This window comes from Micropterus salmoides, unplaced genomic scaffold, assembly GCF_014851395.1.
Source record: "Micropterus salmoides isolate LMB-PRFRI ecotype aquatic unplaced genomic scaffold, ASM1485139v1 Ms_hic_scaffold_14, whole genome shotgun sequence".
Lineage (NCBI taxonomy): Eukaryota > Metazoa > Chordata > Actinopteri > Centrarchiformes > Centrarchidae > Micropterus > Micropterus salmoides.
In genome coordinates, this window is record NW_024040485.1 from 30,310,623 (window position 1) to 30,324,671 (window position 14,049).

Here is a 14,049-nt window from a genome sequence, read left to right on the forward strand (position 1 = left end):
CACTGATGTACAAACATGGAAAAGACAAACGGAAAAATCTGTCAGTGACGACAAAATACAAAAACAAGTGAAGGAAGTGATTTTATTGTCAGGGTTGAAAAGTCATCACACATGCAAACAGCGATGTCGAAGCCGTGTATCATCAACATTTTATTAGCAAACCAGAGAGAAGTTAACAAACAAAAAAAAAGAGAAGTGAATCTGTGTTTCTGTCGTTTATGTACAGGTCCAAATATACTACAATATATACTATTATACAACTGGATTACAATTCATGTCATTAGTACAGCAAAGAAAAACTTCATATCTGTTACAGCAGTGTCATCCGAGCGAACTTTCCTTCCTTTTGATTCGTCCGAGCGAGCGACCGCTTTCCTCTCCGGCTGATGACGATGATGATGATTCAGGTGCAGCTAATATGAGCATGCTACGCTAACATTCCCTCTTTATTTAGTTTTTTACCTCAATCAAAGTGCTGATTCTCACATTTGTTCACCTCAACGGCTAAAAATAAAACCTCAAAGAGAGCCGAAAAACAAAAAGACCGCGCTTCACATTTTGAGACTCGTCAAAAAAAAAAAAAACACAAAACAACAACAAAAAAAAGGTCAAAATAAAAGATTTTTAGGGTCAAACAAGTTAAAATTAAAGGAGTTTGAGGTAAAAACAGTAAAACATCAAACAAACTGATCCTCACTGTAAAATAAACCGATTTTAAGGCCTGACGAAACACCACGTCGTTCCTACAGCAACGTGGAGATGGAAAACATTTTGTTGGCAACAAAAATGTAAACTAGCTTTCAGTCTTTAAAGGAACAGTTCAACATTTTGGGAAATACGCCTGTGTGTACTACATATGTAGCTACTGCTCGCAGCTTAGCTTAGCATAAAGTCTGTAGTGCAGCACGGTTTGTTTTAACAAAGCTGGGCTAGCTGTTTCCCCCTGGTTCCAGTCTTTATGCTAAGCTAAGCTAACCCGAGACAACATCTAACCCTCAGCAAGAAGAAGAGCGAGCGCATTTCCCAAAAAGGGATCGTTGTGCACAAAGGATGCTGGGAGAACAGCTGCAGAGGTCTTTATAAGCATCACAACTTCAGGAGGTATCCTCATCAACCACCCACAGCTGATTTCCGCTCAGCCTCTTCCGCCGTCTCGTTTGGATATCTGGGTTTAATGAATCGTGGATTTAAGCTGCTGTTTCCCTCGAGAATAAAAAATAAAAATAAAAAATCAGTGCAAAAACAAAACGCATGCACGCGTTTCTTAACCACGTGCAGAATCAAAAACACGTTTCTGCCTCCCAAGAACTCTCAAAATGTCTCGTTCATTACATCGAAAAAGTCAAACGCTGACAAAGAGCAAGCTGACCGTCCTCGTAGAAAACAGATATTTTAAAAACTGAGTGTTTCAAAGTGTTGTTAGTCGTTGGCAGAAACCAAGAATAAAAATAGAGTATGAAAATTGAGTTTAATAAAACCTACACTAAGTGCATTAACGAAGACAAAGACTCTTTTATCCTGCTGCAAAACACCCCCCCCCCCCAAAGAATTTGGACACACCCTGTGAGTCACGAGCACCCGAGGGAATGTGCACTACAGGGCTGTCCACATACTTTTGGCCGCACGGTGTAGTCTGCTACGTGTTCCTGCGTTAGCTTATTTATGTGACGAGTATAAATGTAAACAATAAAGTCCAAAATGATGAAGAAAAGCTGCTCATGAGCTCAAAGTGAAGCAACGTGTTGGAGCTTTAAACTGTGACGAGATGCTTGCAAAGACGTCTGCAGCCGCTCGGCAGCGTGACAACCAAAGAGAAGAGTCTTCATTTTTTATTTCTGTGGATATTTAACGTCCAACCTCTCTGCTCTGATTTTTGGAAGTTTGGTGAAAATTTCTTTTTGCATAGAAGACTCCTCTCAGCTCCACACCCTGTGTTTAAACTTGAACCTTGTTCATCTTTGGCCGCTTCTTCTTTTTTTCTTTTTAAATGGGAGGTTATTAAACATGAAGCCAATGAACCAATGACAGGTAAAGGTACGGTCACATGACACCCTCAGTGCTGCAGATATTCCCCTGTTCACTTCTGCAGAGAAACACGGACACACCAAGTTATTATTCTAGCGGGTTTCACCATCACGTTCACTCTCACACAGTCCAACACTCTGTGATCAGCATTCAGGCGTGTGTGCAGGGCAGTGTTGCTGAGCGGGGGGGGGGGATGTGGCCGCAGCTTCAGAGCAAAGAAAAAGAAGAAACCTGGTGAAGCTCGTGTCCCACAGAGAAATCACACGTAATCATTAAATCACCCTGCGACCTCCCACTGACTTCAAAAGCTTTGTAGCTGCTTGCATTTACAGTAAAAGTAGAAGAAAAAAGAAATGACGGGTTGTCCTCGACTAAAGAAACCTTAGCATTTTGATATTTGGGCACTGAGTGAGTGAAACGACTGATCCACTCGTGTTCTGGGTTTTCGATGTGAAGCACCTCGTGGATCTGGCTTCTTTAATTCACTTAAACAGATTCAGACACGCCTGCAGTTTTGCACCTTTAAGCTTTGGTTGCTTAGAAAATAAATGTTTTCCTCCAGTTTCTTATAGTTTGTTTCCTGAAAGCTGGAGTTTTCTCTCCCAAATTCTAAAATAAACTCAACAAAAGGCCGAACGTTATTATTATTGTGTTGGCATTCAACATCTCCCAACAGCTCGCTTAGAGCTTTAAACGTGCATCCACGCCCGAGGTCATATTTGTTTTCCCTCGTTAAAATGAGAAGCTGTTTAAATGTACGCACTCTTTTAATTTACAGGAAGAAACCCAGGCGGAGCAGAGGCAGGACCACCTGCAGGCGACGAGTGTTTTCGACAAAAGTTTCTTTAAAGTTTTGCTTGTGTTTGTTATGTGTCACACTCACCTGCACTCAAAGTGGAACTTCCCTCTAAACGTGTGTGAAGTGGGCGACACATGAAGCGTTTTCAGGCACTTGACCGTCAGACAAATGTGTCTTCGTGGTAATAATAATCTGCAGAAATAGTCTTCTGTTCTGCAGATTAACACTCAACCTGTAAGTTTATAGTTCAGATATTGAAAATAACAGAACTAAGTCAACCTACAGCTACAGCCTGATTAATACTGTCAGTAGCAAAACCATGATATATATATATATATAAATATATATATTATATATCAGACAGTATTCTTTTTTTTTTTTTTTTTATACATAAAATATATTATCAAATACTTTTCATAAGGAAATTTAAATTTGGTTGTGGCCACTACTTCCCAGGACTTTTTACAGTCTGCTGGACAAACGCTTTCTAAACAACATCAAATATTCTTTACGGACTTCTTGCCGATACGCGACGTTACACTGCAGTCAACTAAACTAACACTTCAGAGGTTTAAATAAAAAACAAACCGTTAACACTCTTTTCCTGCAGGTGGCGCAGGCTGGTCTGAAGCTGGGTTCTGGTGCTTCACATCAAATCCCACACCGTGTCGTGGAAAACAAGAACGCTAAATGTAAATCAGGCGGGCGAGCGAACACAGATCCTCGCAGTCCTCAGACAGACAGATGGACGGCGGACGAGCAGGTTTTGGCAACGAAGGCGTCGATGCGAACAGAGGCCGGTGCACTTTTCAGAGCAGCACTTTGAAGGAAGCATGTCTGCAGGACATTACGCTGCCGCGCGTCCAGCAGCTCTCCTCTCGGTGGCAGATTAAGACTCTTCTTCTATCTACAGGAACGCGTCCTACGCGTGAACCCGAGCGCTTTTCACAGCCCCGGATTACGGTGCGAGTCCAGACGTCCGCAGGTGGGAATCGCAGGGATAAGAGATACAATCCTGACGATCCGACTCTGCGATAAATTGCGAGACAGTCGTTTACGATACATCGTCAACCGAAGAGCAAAACGTTTCCTACAAAGGCAAAATGATCTCTCTGAAAAGCAGGAATCAATCATGTGTTGTGTTTATTATTTACTGAGTGGAGTGGACAGCTGAGGTGAGAGAGCGTGTGCCACAGTGCATAGAGTTTCAACACACACGCAGCGGCAGAAGTGGGATGTTACTGTGAGAGATGTATCGCAGAGGGCGTCTCAATATATCGCCTCGTGGATTATCGTCCCGGCCCGAGTCTGCAGAGAGGTGAGGAGGACGCTCGGCTCGCTCTTTAGTCATGCGGTAAAGACGACGAAACACGATGAAGACCAAAGCTTTAGCATCCGACCTGAGGCGTTATGGCCCGAAGGTGCCGGCGAGGCGGGGGCGGGGTCGGGGGCGGGGCGGTGCTGGGGGGGGGGGTCAGGAGTGATCAGGAGTGATCCATGGGTTCGAAGGCGTTGCTCTGCTCCGCATCCTGACTCTCCATCTCCTCCAGTTCCTCCGCCTTCCTGTCCGGTTTGCCGGCCGCCGTGGCGCCTGCTGCAGCTGGAGGTTCGTGGTCGACGGTAGACGTCGGTTGGCCCGCGCCCGTCTTCGTCCCGCCTGTCAGCTCCTGGCTGGCCCCGCCCCCTGCTGCGGCGGCACTCTGCTGCTGCTGCTCTCTGAGGTGGCGCTCCATGGAGGCCTGGATGGACGACACCATCTCCTGCAGCTTCCTCCGCTGCTGCTCCATCAGGCTGGGGTCCAGACCACGACCGTCCTTCATGGTGACGAAGCCCGGAGCCATGCGGACCAGCTCCCTGGTGGCGTCCTCGGGGATATCAGACAGGTCTGGGGGGCCTCGGGACACGCTGGCGCTCAGGTCCACGCCGCTGCTGTGCTGGCGCGTGATAGGCCGGTGTTCTGGAGGGGAGGAGCCCCCAGAGCTGCCCAGAGAGTGGCCTTTACCCTGGAAGGCGGTGACGTTCTGCAGCTGCTCCTTCTTACGGACAACGCCGCCGCTGCCCAGCCGCAGCACGCCGTGGGATGGGCTCCCCTCTCTGCTGCCCCTGGTGGCCGCCTCCGAGCGCAGCTGGACCAGAGCCTCCTTCACCAGCTCCTCCACATCAGGGCCGACGGGGAAGTGCCCGGCGGCGTCCACGCAGAGCTCCAGACGCTCCTCTGCCGCGTTATAAACAAACGTCTTCCCCGTCAGATGAGGCAGCGTGCAGTGCTTCCCGTCCATCAGGCCTGACAGGGAGAGGATCAAAGACACAATTCAATCAGAACATCCAGCTGAGCGAAAACTGCAGAAAGTGATCAAGCAAAAACGATGAGGGAGGTTAAAGAAGCAAACGTAACGATCAGGGCCGGGAGCTTCTGAAGCGTCGTCTGTCCATCGTTCCATTAAACCTAAATGTGAAAAGTCGGTCTGAACTAAGAGACCTTAAAAGTTACAGACGTTAGAATATGAAATAAACTAAATCTTGACTGAAGAAAAATCACCCGAGCACCACAGAACATGAACAGAGCTGCAACGATAACTATAATGATTTATTTTTTTAAGCAAAGATGTTAAACATCGCTGCTCTATGTGAGGAACTGCTGTTTTTCTTTGCCATGTATGATAGTAAATAAAGAGTCTTTAGGTTTGGAGATTTGAAGACCTTGAAAAATTAGATTTCTTTTTTTCACAATTTCTTGACATTTTATAGACTAAACAATTTATCCATTAATAGTGAAAAAAAGTCAGCAGATTAGTCGACGGAATGAAAATAATCGTTGCAGGTTTGAATATAGTGCTTATACTCGCACATTTCCACTCCTAAAACAATACTCAGGCACTCAGTTTGGGACTTTTGTTACACTGAGGCAGTTTCTGTGCGAGTCCATGCTGGCCTCAGAGATCCCTTCTTGTAAAAATGAAAGAGCGGGAAGCGGCCAGCAGATGGCGACATTCTGACTCTACCAAAAACTTTGCAAGAGTCACTGCGGAGGACTCATTCAAGTCATCAGACATTACCAAAACCACAAGGGAACTCATGAATCCAGTTAGACAGGTAACTGAAAACAGTCACATGCACTGCAGTAACCCGGGCTCTGTTCTCCACATTATAATTTTTCATAGAAACAAGTCCTTCAGTCCAAACCAGCGCAAGTGCAGCTTGTTGACACTCGGCTGGATCACGACCGAGATGTTTGCTCAACAATGAAACAGAGTCGATGTAATTAGGATTTTAGAAGAGAGCGTGCAGGTTACTGACAGATCTCTATGATCCGCTTGAGGAGTTTTCACAGCTACACTTTTATAATGAAGAGCTACCTGCAGGATAAACCGAACAACAACAACAACACCTCTAATCTGTCCTGGAAAATCCTCTCCCAGCTTTCACAGCTGTTTTGCTTGGGATTTATTGTTTTGTATTTTACCGTGCTCTTGAAATGGATCGTAGAGTTTCACTGGTATTGTGTTGACCACTAAATCTCTGGTGACATCTCTTGCATGATTATCACTGAAACGTCTCTTGCACCATCAGAACTGCATCACCCATCATGCACCTGCATGACTCACTGGTCATATCTCAAAGTTTAACAGTGATCAAAGTGTGGACACACTGTGTGAACTATGAGATTTATAAAATGATATAAAATGAGATTTATGTCCATGTCATCGTCACAGTAATCATGGTTTCAACTCTCTACTCATGTTGCCCTTTTTTTCAAAATAAGAGCGCCCTGTTATTCATGATAACCTCATCCAGGATTAACAAAGAACCAAATTATCTGGATGAGAAGAAACCGGATTATTCTAACAGGGTCCTGGTTACAGCAGAAACGTGTTTATATGCGGCAGGTCGGTAACCGCCATTATAGAAACCAGGTGTTTACTGCAAACAAACGTACCCATGTCTTTCTTGACGATGTTGTAGAAGACGCCGCCCTGCTGGAATAAGTGCGGCAGCTTCTTTGCGTACGACCAAACGTCCTCGCCTGGAACAGACAAGAGAGAAAGCGTCAACACAAAATGATGCGAGGAACCAGCTGAAACTGGAAAAACCCAAATGTTCCGACCTTAGATAAAACCAGAGGTGACAGCTGAGTTTTAAAGCATTGAATGTCTCCCAGGCGGACGTGTTTAAAACAAACTTCCAACAGCGCGAAACCACTGATTTGGAAGTAAAACAGAAAGTGAGCACACGTGAACGCACACGCAGCCACCGTGAGTAAACCTCCCAAACTGAAGGTCGCAACCCCTCAGTGGGTCACATGACGGGAAACAACACAAGTTTCTTTTTATCTCACTTCTCTCTAATCTTTGCTTTGTTGAAAACTTCAGACTATTCAGCCCTGCAATAACAAAAAAGTCAAACAATTCTTTGAACTGCTTAAATTAATCACACCTGACAGAAACGCACGCAACCTGTGATGACACAGAAATAGCTTTTTTAAAAAGGGGTTAAAAGCCAAAAAGGTTTTAGACCAGTTTAACTCTAATCCAATGATTTGGAAGGGAAAAGGTAAATATTAAGTGGGGTTGCAACTAAATCGAAGCGTTGATTAAATGATTAATTCATCGACAGCTGTTCTCTTTCCAGCTTCTGCAGTGTGAACGTTTTCTCATTTTGTTCCGTTATATAATCTGCATATTTTAAATAATGAACATTGCAGCTGAAGAGTCCAAGCCAAGGTTTTTATATTCAGTTAACCATCATACAAAGACAAACAGCGGATTTCTCACAATTCAGCAACAAAGGTTTGGTATTTTTGCCTGAAAATTTACTTAAATACTGAATTTAATGTTTGAATAGTTTCTGACGAACAACCGTGCTGATATTTTATTGTTTTGATCCAAATTACTGCCAGGGACAATTTTGGCATTTTTCTACTAATGCTGAATGATTTTGACAAAATATCTTTTGATCTTCTGATACGACTTTAGAGGGAATAAATATTTTTCCATTAAAATTCTTATTTTCATTAAAAGACATGTTTTTAATGAATAATGTTGGTGACAGTTTCCCAGAGTCAAAGGTGACGTCTTCAGATTTGTTTTGATTCTCAGTTTACTTTCATTCAACTCAGCAGCAAATTTAGCAAATTGGAAAATAAATTTAAAGGATGAATTAAAGTTTAAAATCTTTTGGCAATTGATTTTCTGTTGATCAACACGTCGTTTCAGCTCTAAACGAAAACAGCCGTTCGTTCACTTGGTACTTTATATTTACCTTCCAAGTAATTTGGTCTGGAGTTAAACTTGTCTTTTCTAAAACCGTCTGACTTCCTCTGATACTACACGCTGTTGTTAATGTGAGTCTACTGGCGTCACCACGTCAAAAATAAGACCCCGCGGTCAAAGGTGGGTATTTCATGTCACTGCTGCTGGAGAGACTTTTAGAAATAAAGTCTCTGAAGGTCTGAAAAAGGTCGGCAGCGGACCAAACCACTGAGGTAAAACACATGGACTAAACACTGACGCACATCATGGTTACATTTAATTGTTTTGACAATTATTTCTGGGGACAATTCAGCGTCCGCTGGGTATTTGTAGAGACATGTCCCTGCTGTAAGAAAGCTGTGATGGTAAAATCATTACAACTCGCTTGTGTGAAAGCTCTGCAAAGCTACAAAGCTCACGGATTAGTTTCCAACAGAAAACGCTGCCTCGTTTGTATCTCGGCCGTTTCTTCCGTTACTCATCGACGCCACTGCGTAACGCGCTAAATTTGCATAACGCCTGTGACGGCTACAGCGGTGTTTCCAGCTGAGCAGGAAGCCTTACATTAAAGCAAACCTATTCTAGTAGGAGCCCTAAATAAAAAGTGTGAACCTGAAAATGAACATAAATACGGCCTCATTAAAACGTCTTTGTGATTTATTTATTTTTTTACTCTGCATTTTCACTCATTCACGTGTTTTGTATCTCTCACGTCATACGTTTGCAAAATAAAACATCCATCTTCTGTCCAAACATATCAAGCAGCAAAGATTTCCTGCTCGAGAAGCGCGAGGCAGATCAGATATTGGCGTCTGAACATCTCTACGGACGCGGAGAGTGAAGACTCTCGCTGTCTGCTGAGCGGAGGATTATTGAACATGAGCTCTAACAGGAAGTGCAGCGTCAGGCCTGCAGAGCTCAGACTGCAGATGAAACCTTCCTGAATATCGACAGACGCTGACTGTTGGCCGGCCGAATCTGTTTATCTGAACGCAGCCGCGACCTTTGACCCTGTTGGCAGGTGAGACGGGGAGGGGTCGAGAGGCCCGAGTCAGCACTTTGAGAGCACACACACACACACACACAGACTTTCTGGTAGCGTTCAGGGCAGCTGATCAGAAACAGACGCTCTGATGGGCATCACCTGCCGCTCAGCCGATGCCTGCAGTTTGTTATTCACCTGCCTGCTGTGACCAATCACAAAGCAGCGCGTATGTGCGCTGTGCACCTGGACACGAGCATGTGAGCAGAGTGGAACAAGTGTCCTCTCAGCCTCTCTGCTGCTCAGACAGAGAAATAACCGGATCAGATTAGAGGCAGCGCAAACACATTCAACATTAAACCGATGTGGATTCACTCCACATGTTGCAAACTGAAATGAAGACACATCTGGTCCAGTTAACTTGCAAAAAGTCTGTTTTTAAAACACTTGAAACAGGTTTCACACACACTATAATCCTCCTGGTCATGTTGGCCATTTAAAGAAGCCTTCATAATCTTCCTAAACCAAAAGGGACTAAATCTACAGTCCTCGTTTTGTGTTTCTTAATCTGAAGTTTACACGACGAGTTGGACAAATAGATCGACAGACAGTTATAGAAAAGACAAATTTAAGTCCAGACTCTAAGTGAGAAGAAAAAAAATGGAAGGGAAATATTAAGTAGTAAATAACGTAACGGTTATTTTCATTTAGATCTGAAACGATGTGCTGATTAAATGATCAGTCGATCAACAGAACGTTAATATAAACATCATTTTCATTTATGTGTTTATTTGACAGGAACAGCCAAGACTTTGTAGCTGAATAGTTTTTCTTTGTCCTGTATGAAAATATTAGAGTGTTTTTAGTGAAAAAGTCCCTTTTTGTGTGCAGTGTTTACTTGTTGATCTGCTGCAGGAACACAGAGGTTGAATTTAATTTGACTAAAACTTTGGAAAATACCCGTTTCATTTAATCAGACAGCTGATGCCTCACATTAACTTCAGATAAACTTCTGAATATCCACTTTAAGCACAGAGAGAGAACATTAGGAGGGGATCTCTCAGCGGCCAGGAAGCAAAAACCTGTTTCAGTGTCAATATGAGCACCTGATTATTACGGACTTAAATAAATGAACCGACTCTGCGAACTACTGCTTCAAAACGTGACCACTGAGCCGAGTGTCTCAACTAAAACTAATGTTTAAAAGCTCCAGCAAACTATTTTCTGTTAATACAGACCAGGTATTGATTTAATTAATCAATTGCCAGCTGTTTTTAAAATCAATGTAATAGGTCTGAGTAATGTTTTAAATCAGATTCCAGCTTCTTACATGTGAATATTTTCTGGTTTCTTTCAGCTTTGGGTCGACGCTGACGGACATTTTACAGCCAAGCAACTAATCCATTGATCTGGAAATTAATCAACAATTAAAATACTTCAGCCTGTAATTTACAGCCACTTTACCACTCAGATATAAAAACACATTTTCTTCTCATGTTGCTGAAAAACATCAGAACATGAGACTGATGCTTTTACTGATCAATTTAGCTTCTAGTCTATAAAATGTAAAAAAAGACACAGCTAAAGAGAGCTTTGAGGTATCAAAAGTTAAATTTGGTTCTAATTTAAATGCTTGTTTCGGTCAAAGAGTCACTGTGGAGGTTTGAACTAACTTTAGTCTGAGTCGGAAAACCACAATATTGAGTCAATGTTACATCTCAGTCAAACTTAGATATGACATAAACTTCTATTCTGAGATCTGAAACGTGAATCTGATCTGCTGCTCAAACACTAAACACAAACATTTATATATTTTAAAAAGCCAATGTGAAAATGCTTTCAGCTTTTAAGTGTCACATCACTTGACTGGATCCTCGGACTGTTTCCTCTAAATGTTTCACTGATAAGTTAAAGGAGAATCGATAAAATGATAAAGAAAGGAACCGTTAGCCCGACTTGCCAAACAGCAGCTGGATAACGGGACTCTGTTTGTCTTGAAATCTGCTCTCAGGTCTGAACTCAGTTCCTCGGGGGAGGCGGCCTACATGTCACTTACCCATCAAGGTTGCTAGGAGACAGAGGGAGGACATCTCAAGGTCAATGTTGTCCTGGAGTTCCCGGTTGCTCATCCTGCCGGACGTCACGGCGTCCTCGCTCTTCACCGAGTGCAGGGCGGAGTGCGAGCTGGAGGCTCGGGGTATGGAGGCCGCGGGGCTCTTCTCCTCGGGGCCCCTCAGTATCTCCACCGTCACCCTGTCGCCGTGCTGCAGCGCCACCGGCTCGTTCTCCTCGCCGTCCTTCGGCGGGACCAGCTCTTTGGGCGGGAAGCCGTAGCGGATGCACTGCTGCGGCGGCGGCACGCCGAACTGGTTGGCGATGCTCCTCTGCAGCTCTGAGAAGGTGGTCTGGGCCTGCAGGGTCAGCATGGCCTGCCTGCCGTCACTGGTGGTCACGCGGATCTTCTTCTCCTTGTTGGACGAGGAGGGGGAGGAGGAGGATTTGGTGGGCGTGACCGGCGCCGAAGAGGACGAGGTTTCCGGGGACCCACCGGGGGAAGACGTCCTGCCGTGGCCCTTCTGCTGCTCCTGCTTCAGCTTGTCAGTCCGTCTCTTCTGGGTGACGAGGGCCTGCTCGCTGATGCTCTGCTGGATGCTGCGCTCCGCTCGGCTCATCGTCAGCTCCTCTTTGTGGAGCGTCTTCGCTTTCTGACCAGTCAGGATGATCTTAGTGGGCGGCTGCGCGTCCGCCACCTGCTGAGTCTCCGCGGTGTCGGTGAGGCGCTGGACATGAGCCCCGTCGATGGACACCGGGTTGTATTCGTCCGGGTTCTTCTTGGCGGTGTGATGCAGGATGGTGTTGACTACTTTCTGCACCAGGATCTCGCTGCCAAACTCCCCCGGGAAGTGCTTGGTGACCAGCTTCATCGCCACGTCATACACGTTGCTGTTTAAAGTCGGGTCCGTCTCATACTGGAACCAGTATACTGTCTCTCTCACCACCCGACCCCCCCACTCCAGCGTGATGGGGAAGGCCTCCGGGAGGTTGTCATACTCCTTCCCATCCCAGAAATGCTTGAAGCCACACCCACATTTCCCTCCCTGGGACTGGGTGTTGGTTCTGTCCCCGTCCAGGTACACCACGGACCCGTTGCCGTGGATGTGGCGCACCGACGTGCCATGACACCAGTTGCAGGTGTTGAGGGAGCTCAGTTTATAATCTGGTGTGAGGACGTCCCTCTGGGGGTCATAAGAGCAGACCACGTTGTTGAGGGGGAAGCTGTAGTTCTTGTCCTGCCGCAGCTGGCCGTGAGTGGACTTGGCCAAGTTGTAGAGCTTCCCACCAGGAACCAGCCACTCCGGCGGGACGTGGAGCTCAGAGAGGGCGCCGCAGATGAGGCAGCGGTGCAGCCGGTTCTCCATCACCGACTTCTTAGCCGCCTCCGTCACCTCCTCAGGCTGGATGCCGATCACGCCGGTCCGTCTGTAGACATACTGGTGCACGTCAGCCACCAGCGACGGGTGGATGCTGTGCTTTTCCATGAACACCTCCTCCATGGCGTTCACCAGCCGCATCAGGTATTTATCCTGCAAGCTGCGGTCGCCGCCGATCACGCAGCTCCCGTCTTGTTCCAGCTTGATGTACTTCCTGATGAGCTCCTGAGGAACGCCCCACGCCTTGGGCAGCAGGCGGGCCGGCAGCTTGGGCAGCACAGTGTTCTTGATTCCCACCAGGGGGATGTAGTGGTTCCGGCCGGAGCTGCTCCAGGCGATGCAGATGGGTTTGTTGAGCTTCCCGTCTTTCCCGCTGCACTGCTCCTCGGGCACCAGCCCCGGCAGGAAGGTGGCCGAATAATCGCCAGAGCTCCTCATCCCACTCAGGGAGTCCAGCAGGATTATGGGCCGGTGCAGAACGTTGGCTAAGCCGAATATATGGATGTTGCGTAGTCCGAGCGGCACGCCTTCGGGCGGGATGAAGAGGGGGTCGCACTCATTGATGATGTCCTCCCACTCTGCAGCATCGATAAAATCCTGAAAGAGAGCCTTATAGCGGTCCAGGTTCTGCTTAAAGTTCTGTTTCAGGTTTTCTCTCAGGGCGTGCCAGAACAGTTCTCTGCCCACCAGCGCCCTGGACACAGCGTGCACCAGGCAGTGCCCGTCTCCATCTACGTGGACCGGGATGAGGCACTCCCTGTTGCCGTTGGCTTTCTTGATCTCCTCCAGGGTGTCGTGGAGGTATATGAGGCTCCCTGACCTGTCCTTGCCGTAGCCCATGGTGGAAACATGGTCCAGCTCGATGAGAAAAGCCCTGTCCCCCAGGAGCGAGCAGTCAAACATCTCCCCTTGGTTCATGTCCCTCAGCAGCTTGGCTTTGCCGGTTTGTTTATCCATCCCGTACCTGGTGAGCACCGGGGACAGGAGCTTGCAGTGGTAATTAGAGAGCCCCATTACTTTCACCAGCTCCGTGCCTTTCTTCGGGGCCCCGGTGACGCCGAGCAGGGCGTTTCTGAGCAGATTGTGGAGCACAACATCTGGATCAGTCACTTCCTCGACATTTAACAGGTTCTTCTGTTCGTGGCGCTGACCACACTCTGTGCACTCGATGCTAACGGAGCCGTAAGCGGGGAAGAACAGCCTCGCCTGACATTTCGGGTCTGGGCAGGTACCAGACAAAATACGCTTGTCTTTTTTCTTCGAGCTCTGCAGCAGCGACATTTCCGGTGCAAAAAAAGCTGAAACTGTCTGTCAGCTTCACAAAACCATGTTAGTCTCACTCCGGCGAGGCTGTCAGGCGAGCTTAGACTCTGCTAACGCTTGATATTTGCCCGAATAACACAAGAACAACACGGAAGCGGCTGCTTTTTCTCTTTAGCAACTGACCGTTGCTAAACGTAACTACGTCATGACGTCTTCTTGTGGGACTTGTAGTTGTGCTGAGTGATTAATTTTAAATATTTACGCGAGAGAAAAACAACGACTACGTTTTTACATTCCCTT

The 14,049-nt window shown here is 46.4% G+C and overlaps 1 protein-coding gene across 1 annotated transcript; it reads right to left on the bottom strand.

Moving 5' to 3' along the window:
• Window positions 1-68: 68 nt before the first annotated feature.
• LOC119902643 (deubiquitinating protein VCPIP1-like) lies at window positions 69-13,767 on the bottom strand. Its single transcript, XM_038718976.1, has 3 exons — window positions 11,112-13,767; window positions 6,762-6,848; window positions 69-5,108 (listed from the first exon to the last, which is right to left on the bottom strand). Exons 1-3 carry the CDS (start codon window positions 13,765-13,767, stop codon window positions 4,309-4,311), a joined length of 3,543 nt encoding a protein of 1,180 aa, XP_038574904.1. The 3' UTR covers window positions 69-4,308.
• Between the last annotated feature and the right edge of the window lie 282 nt (window positions 13,768-14,049).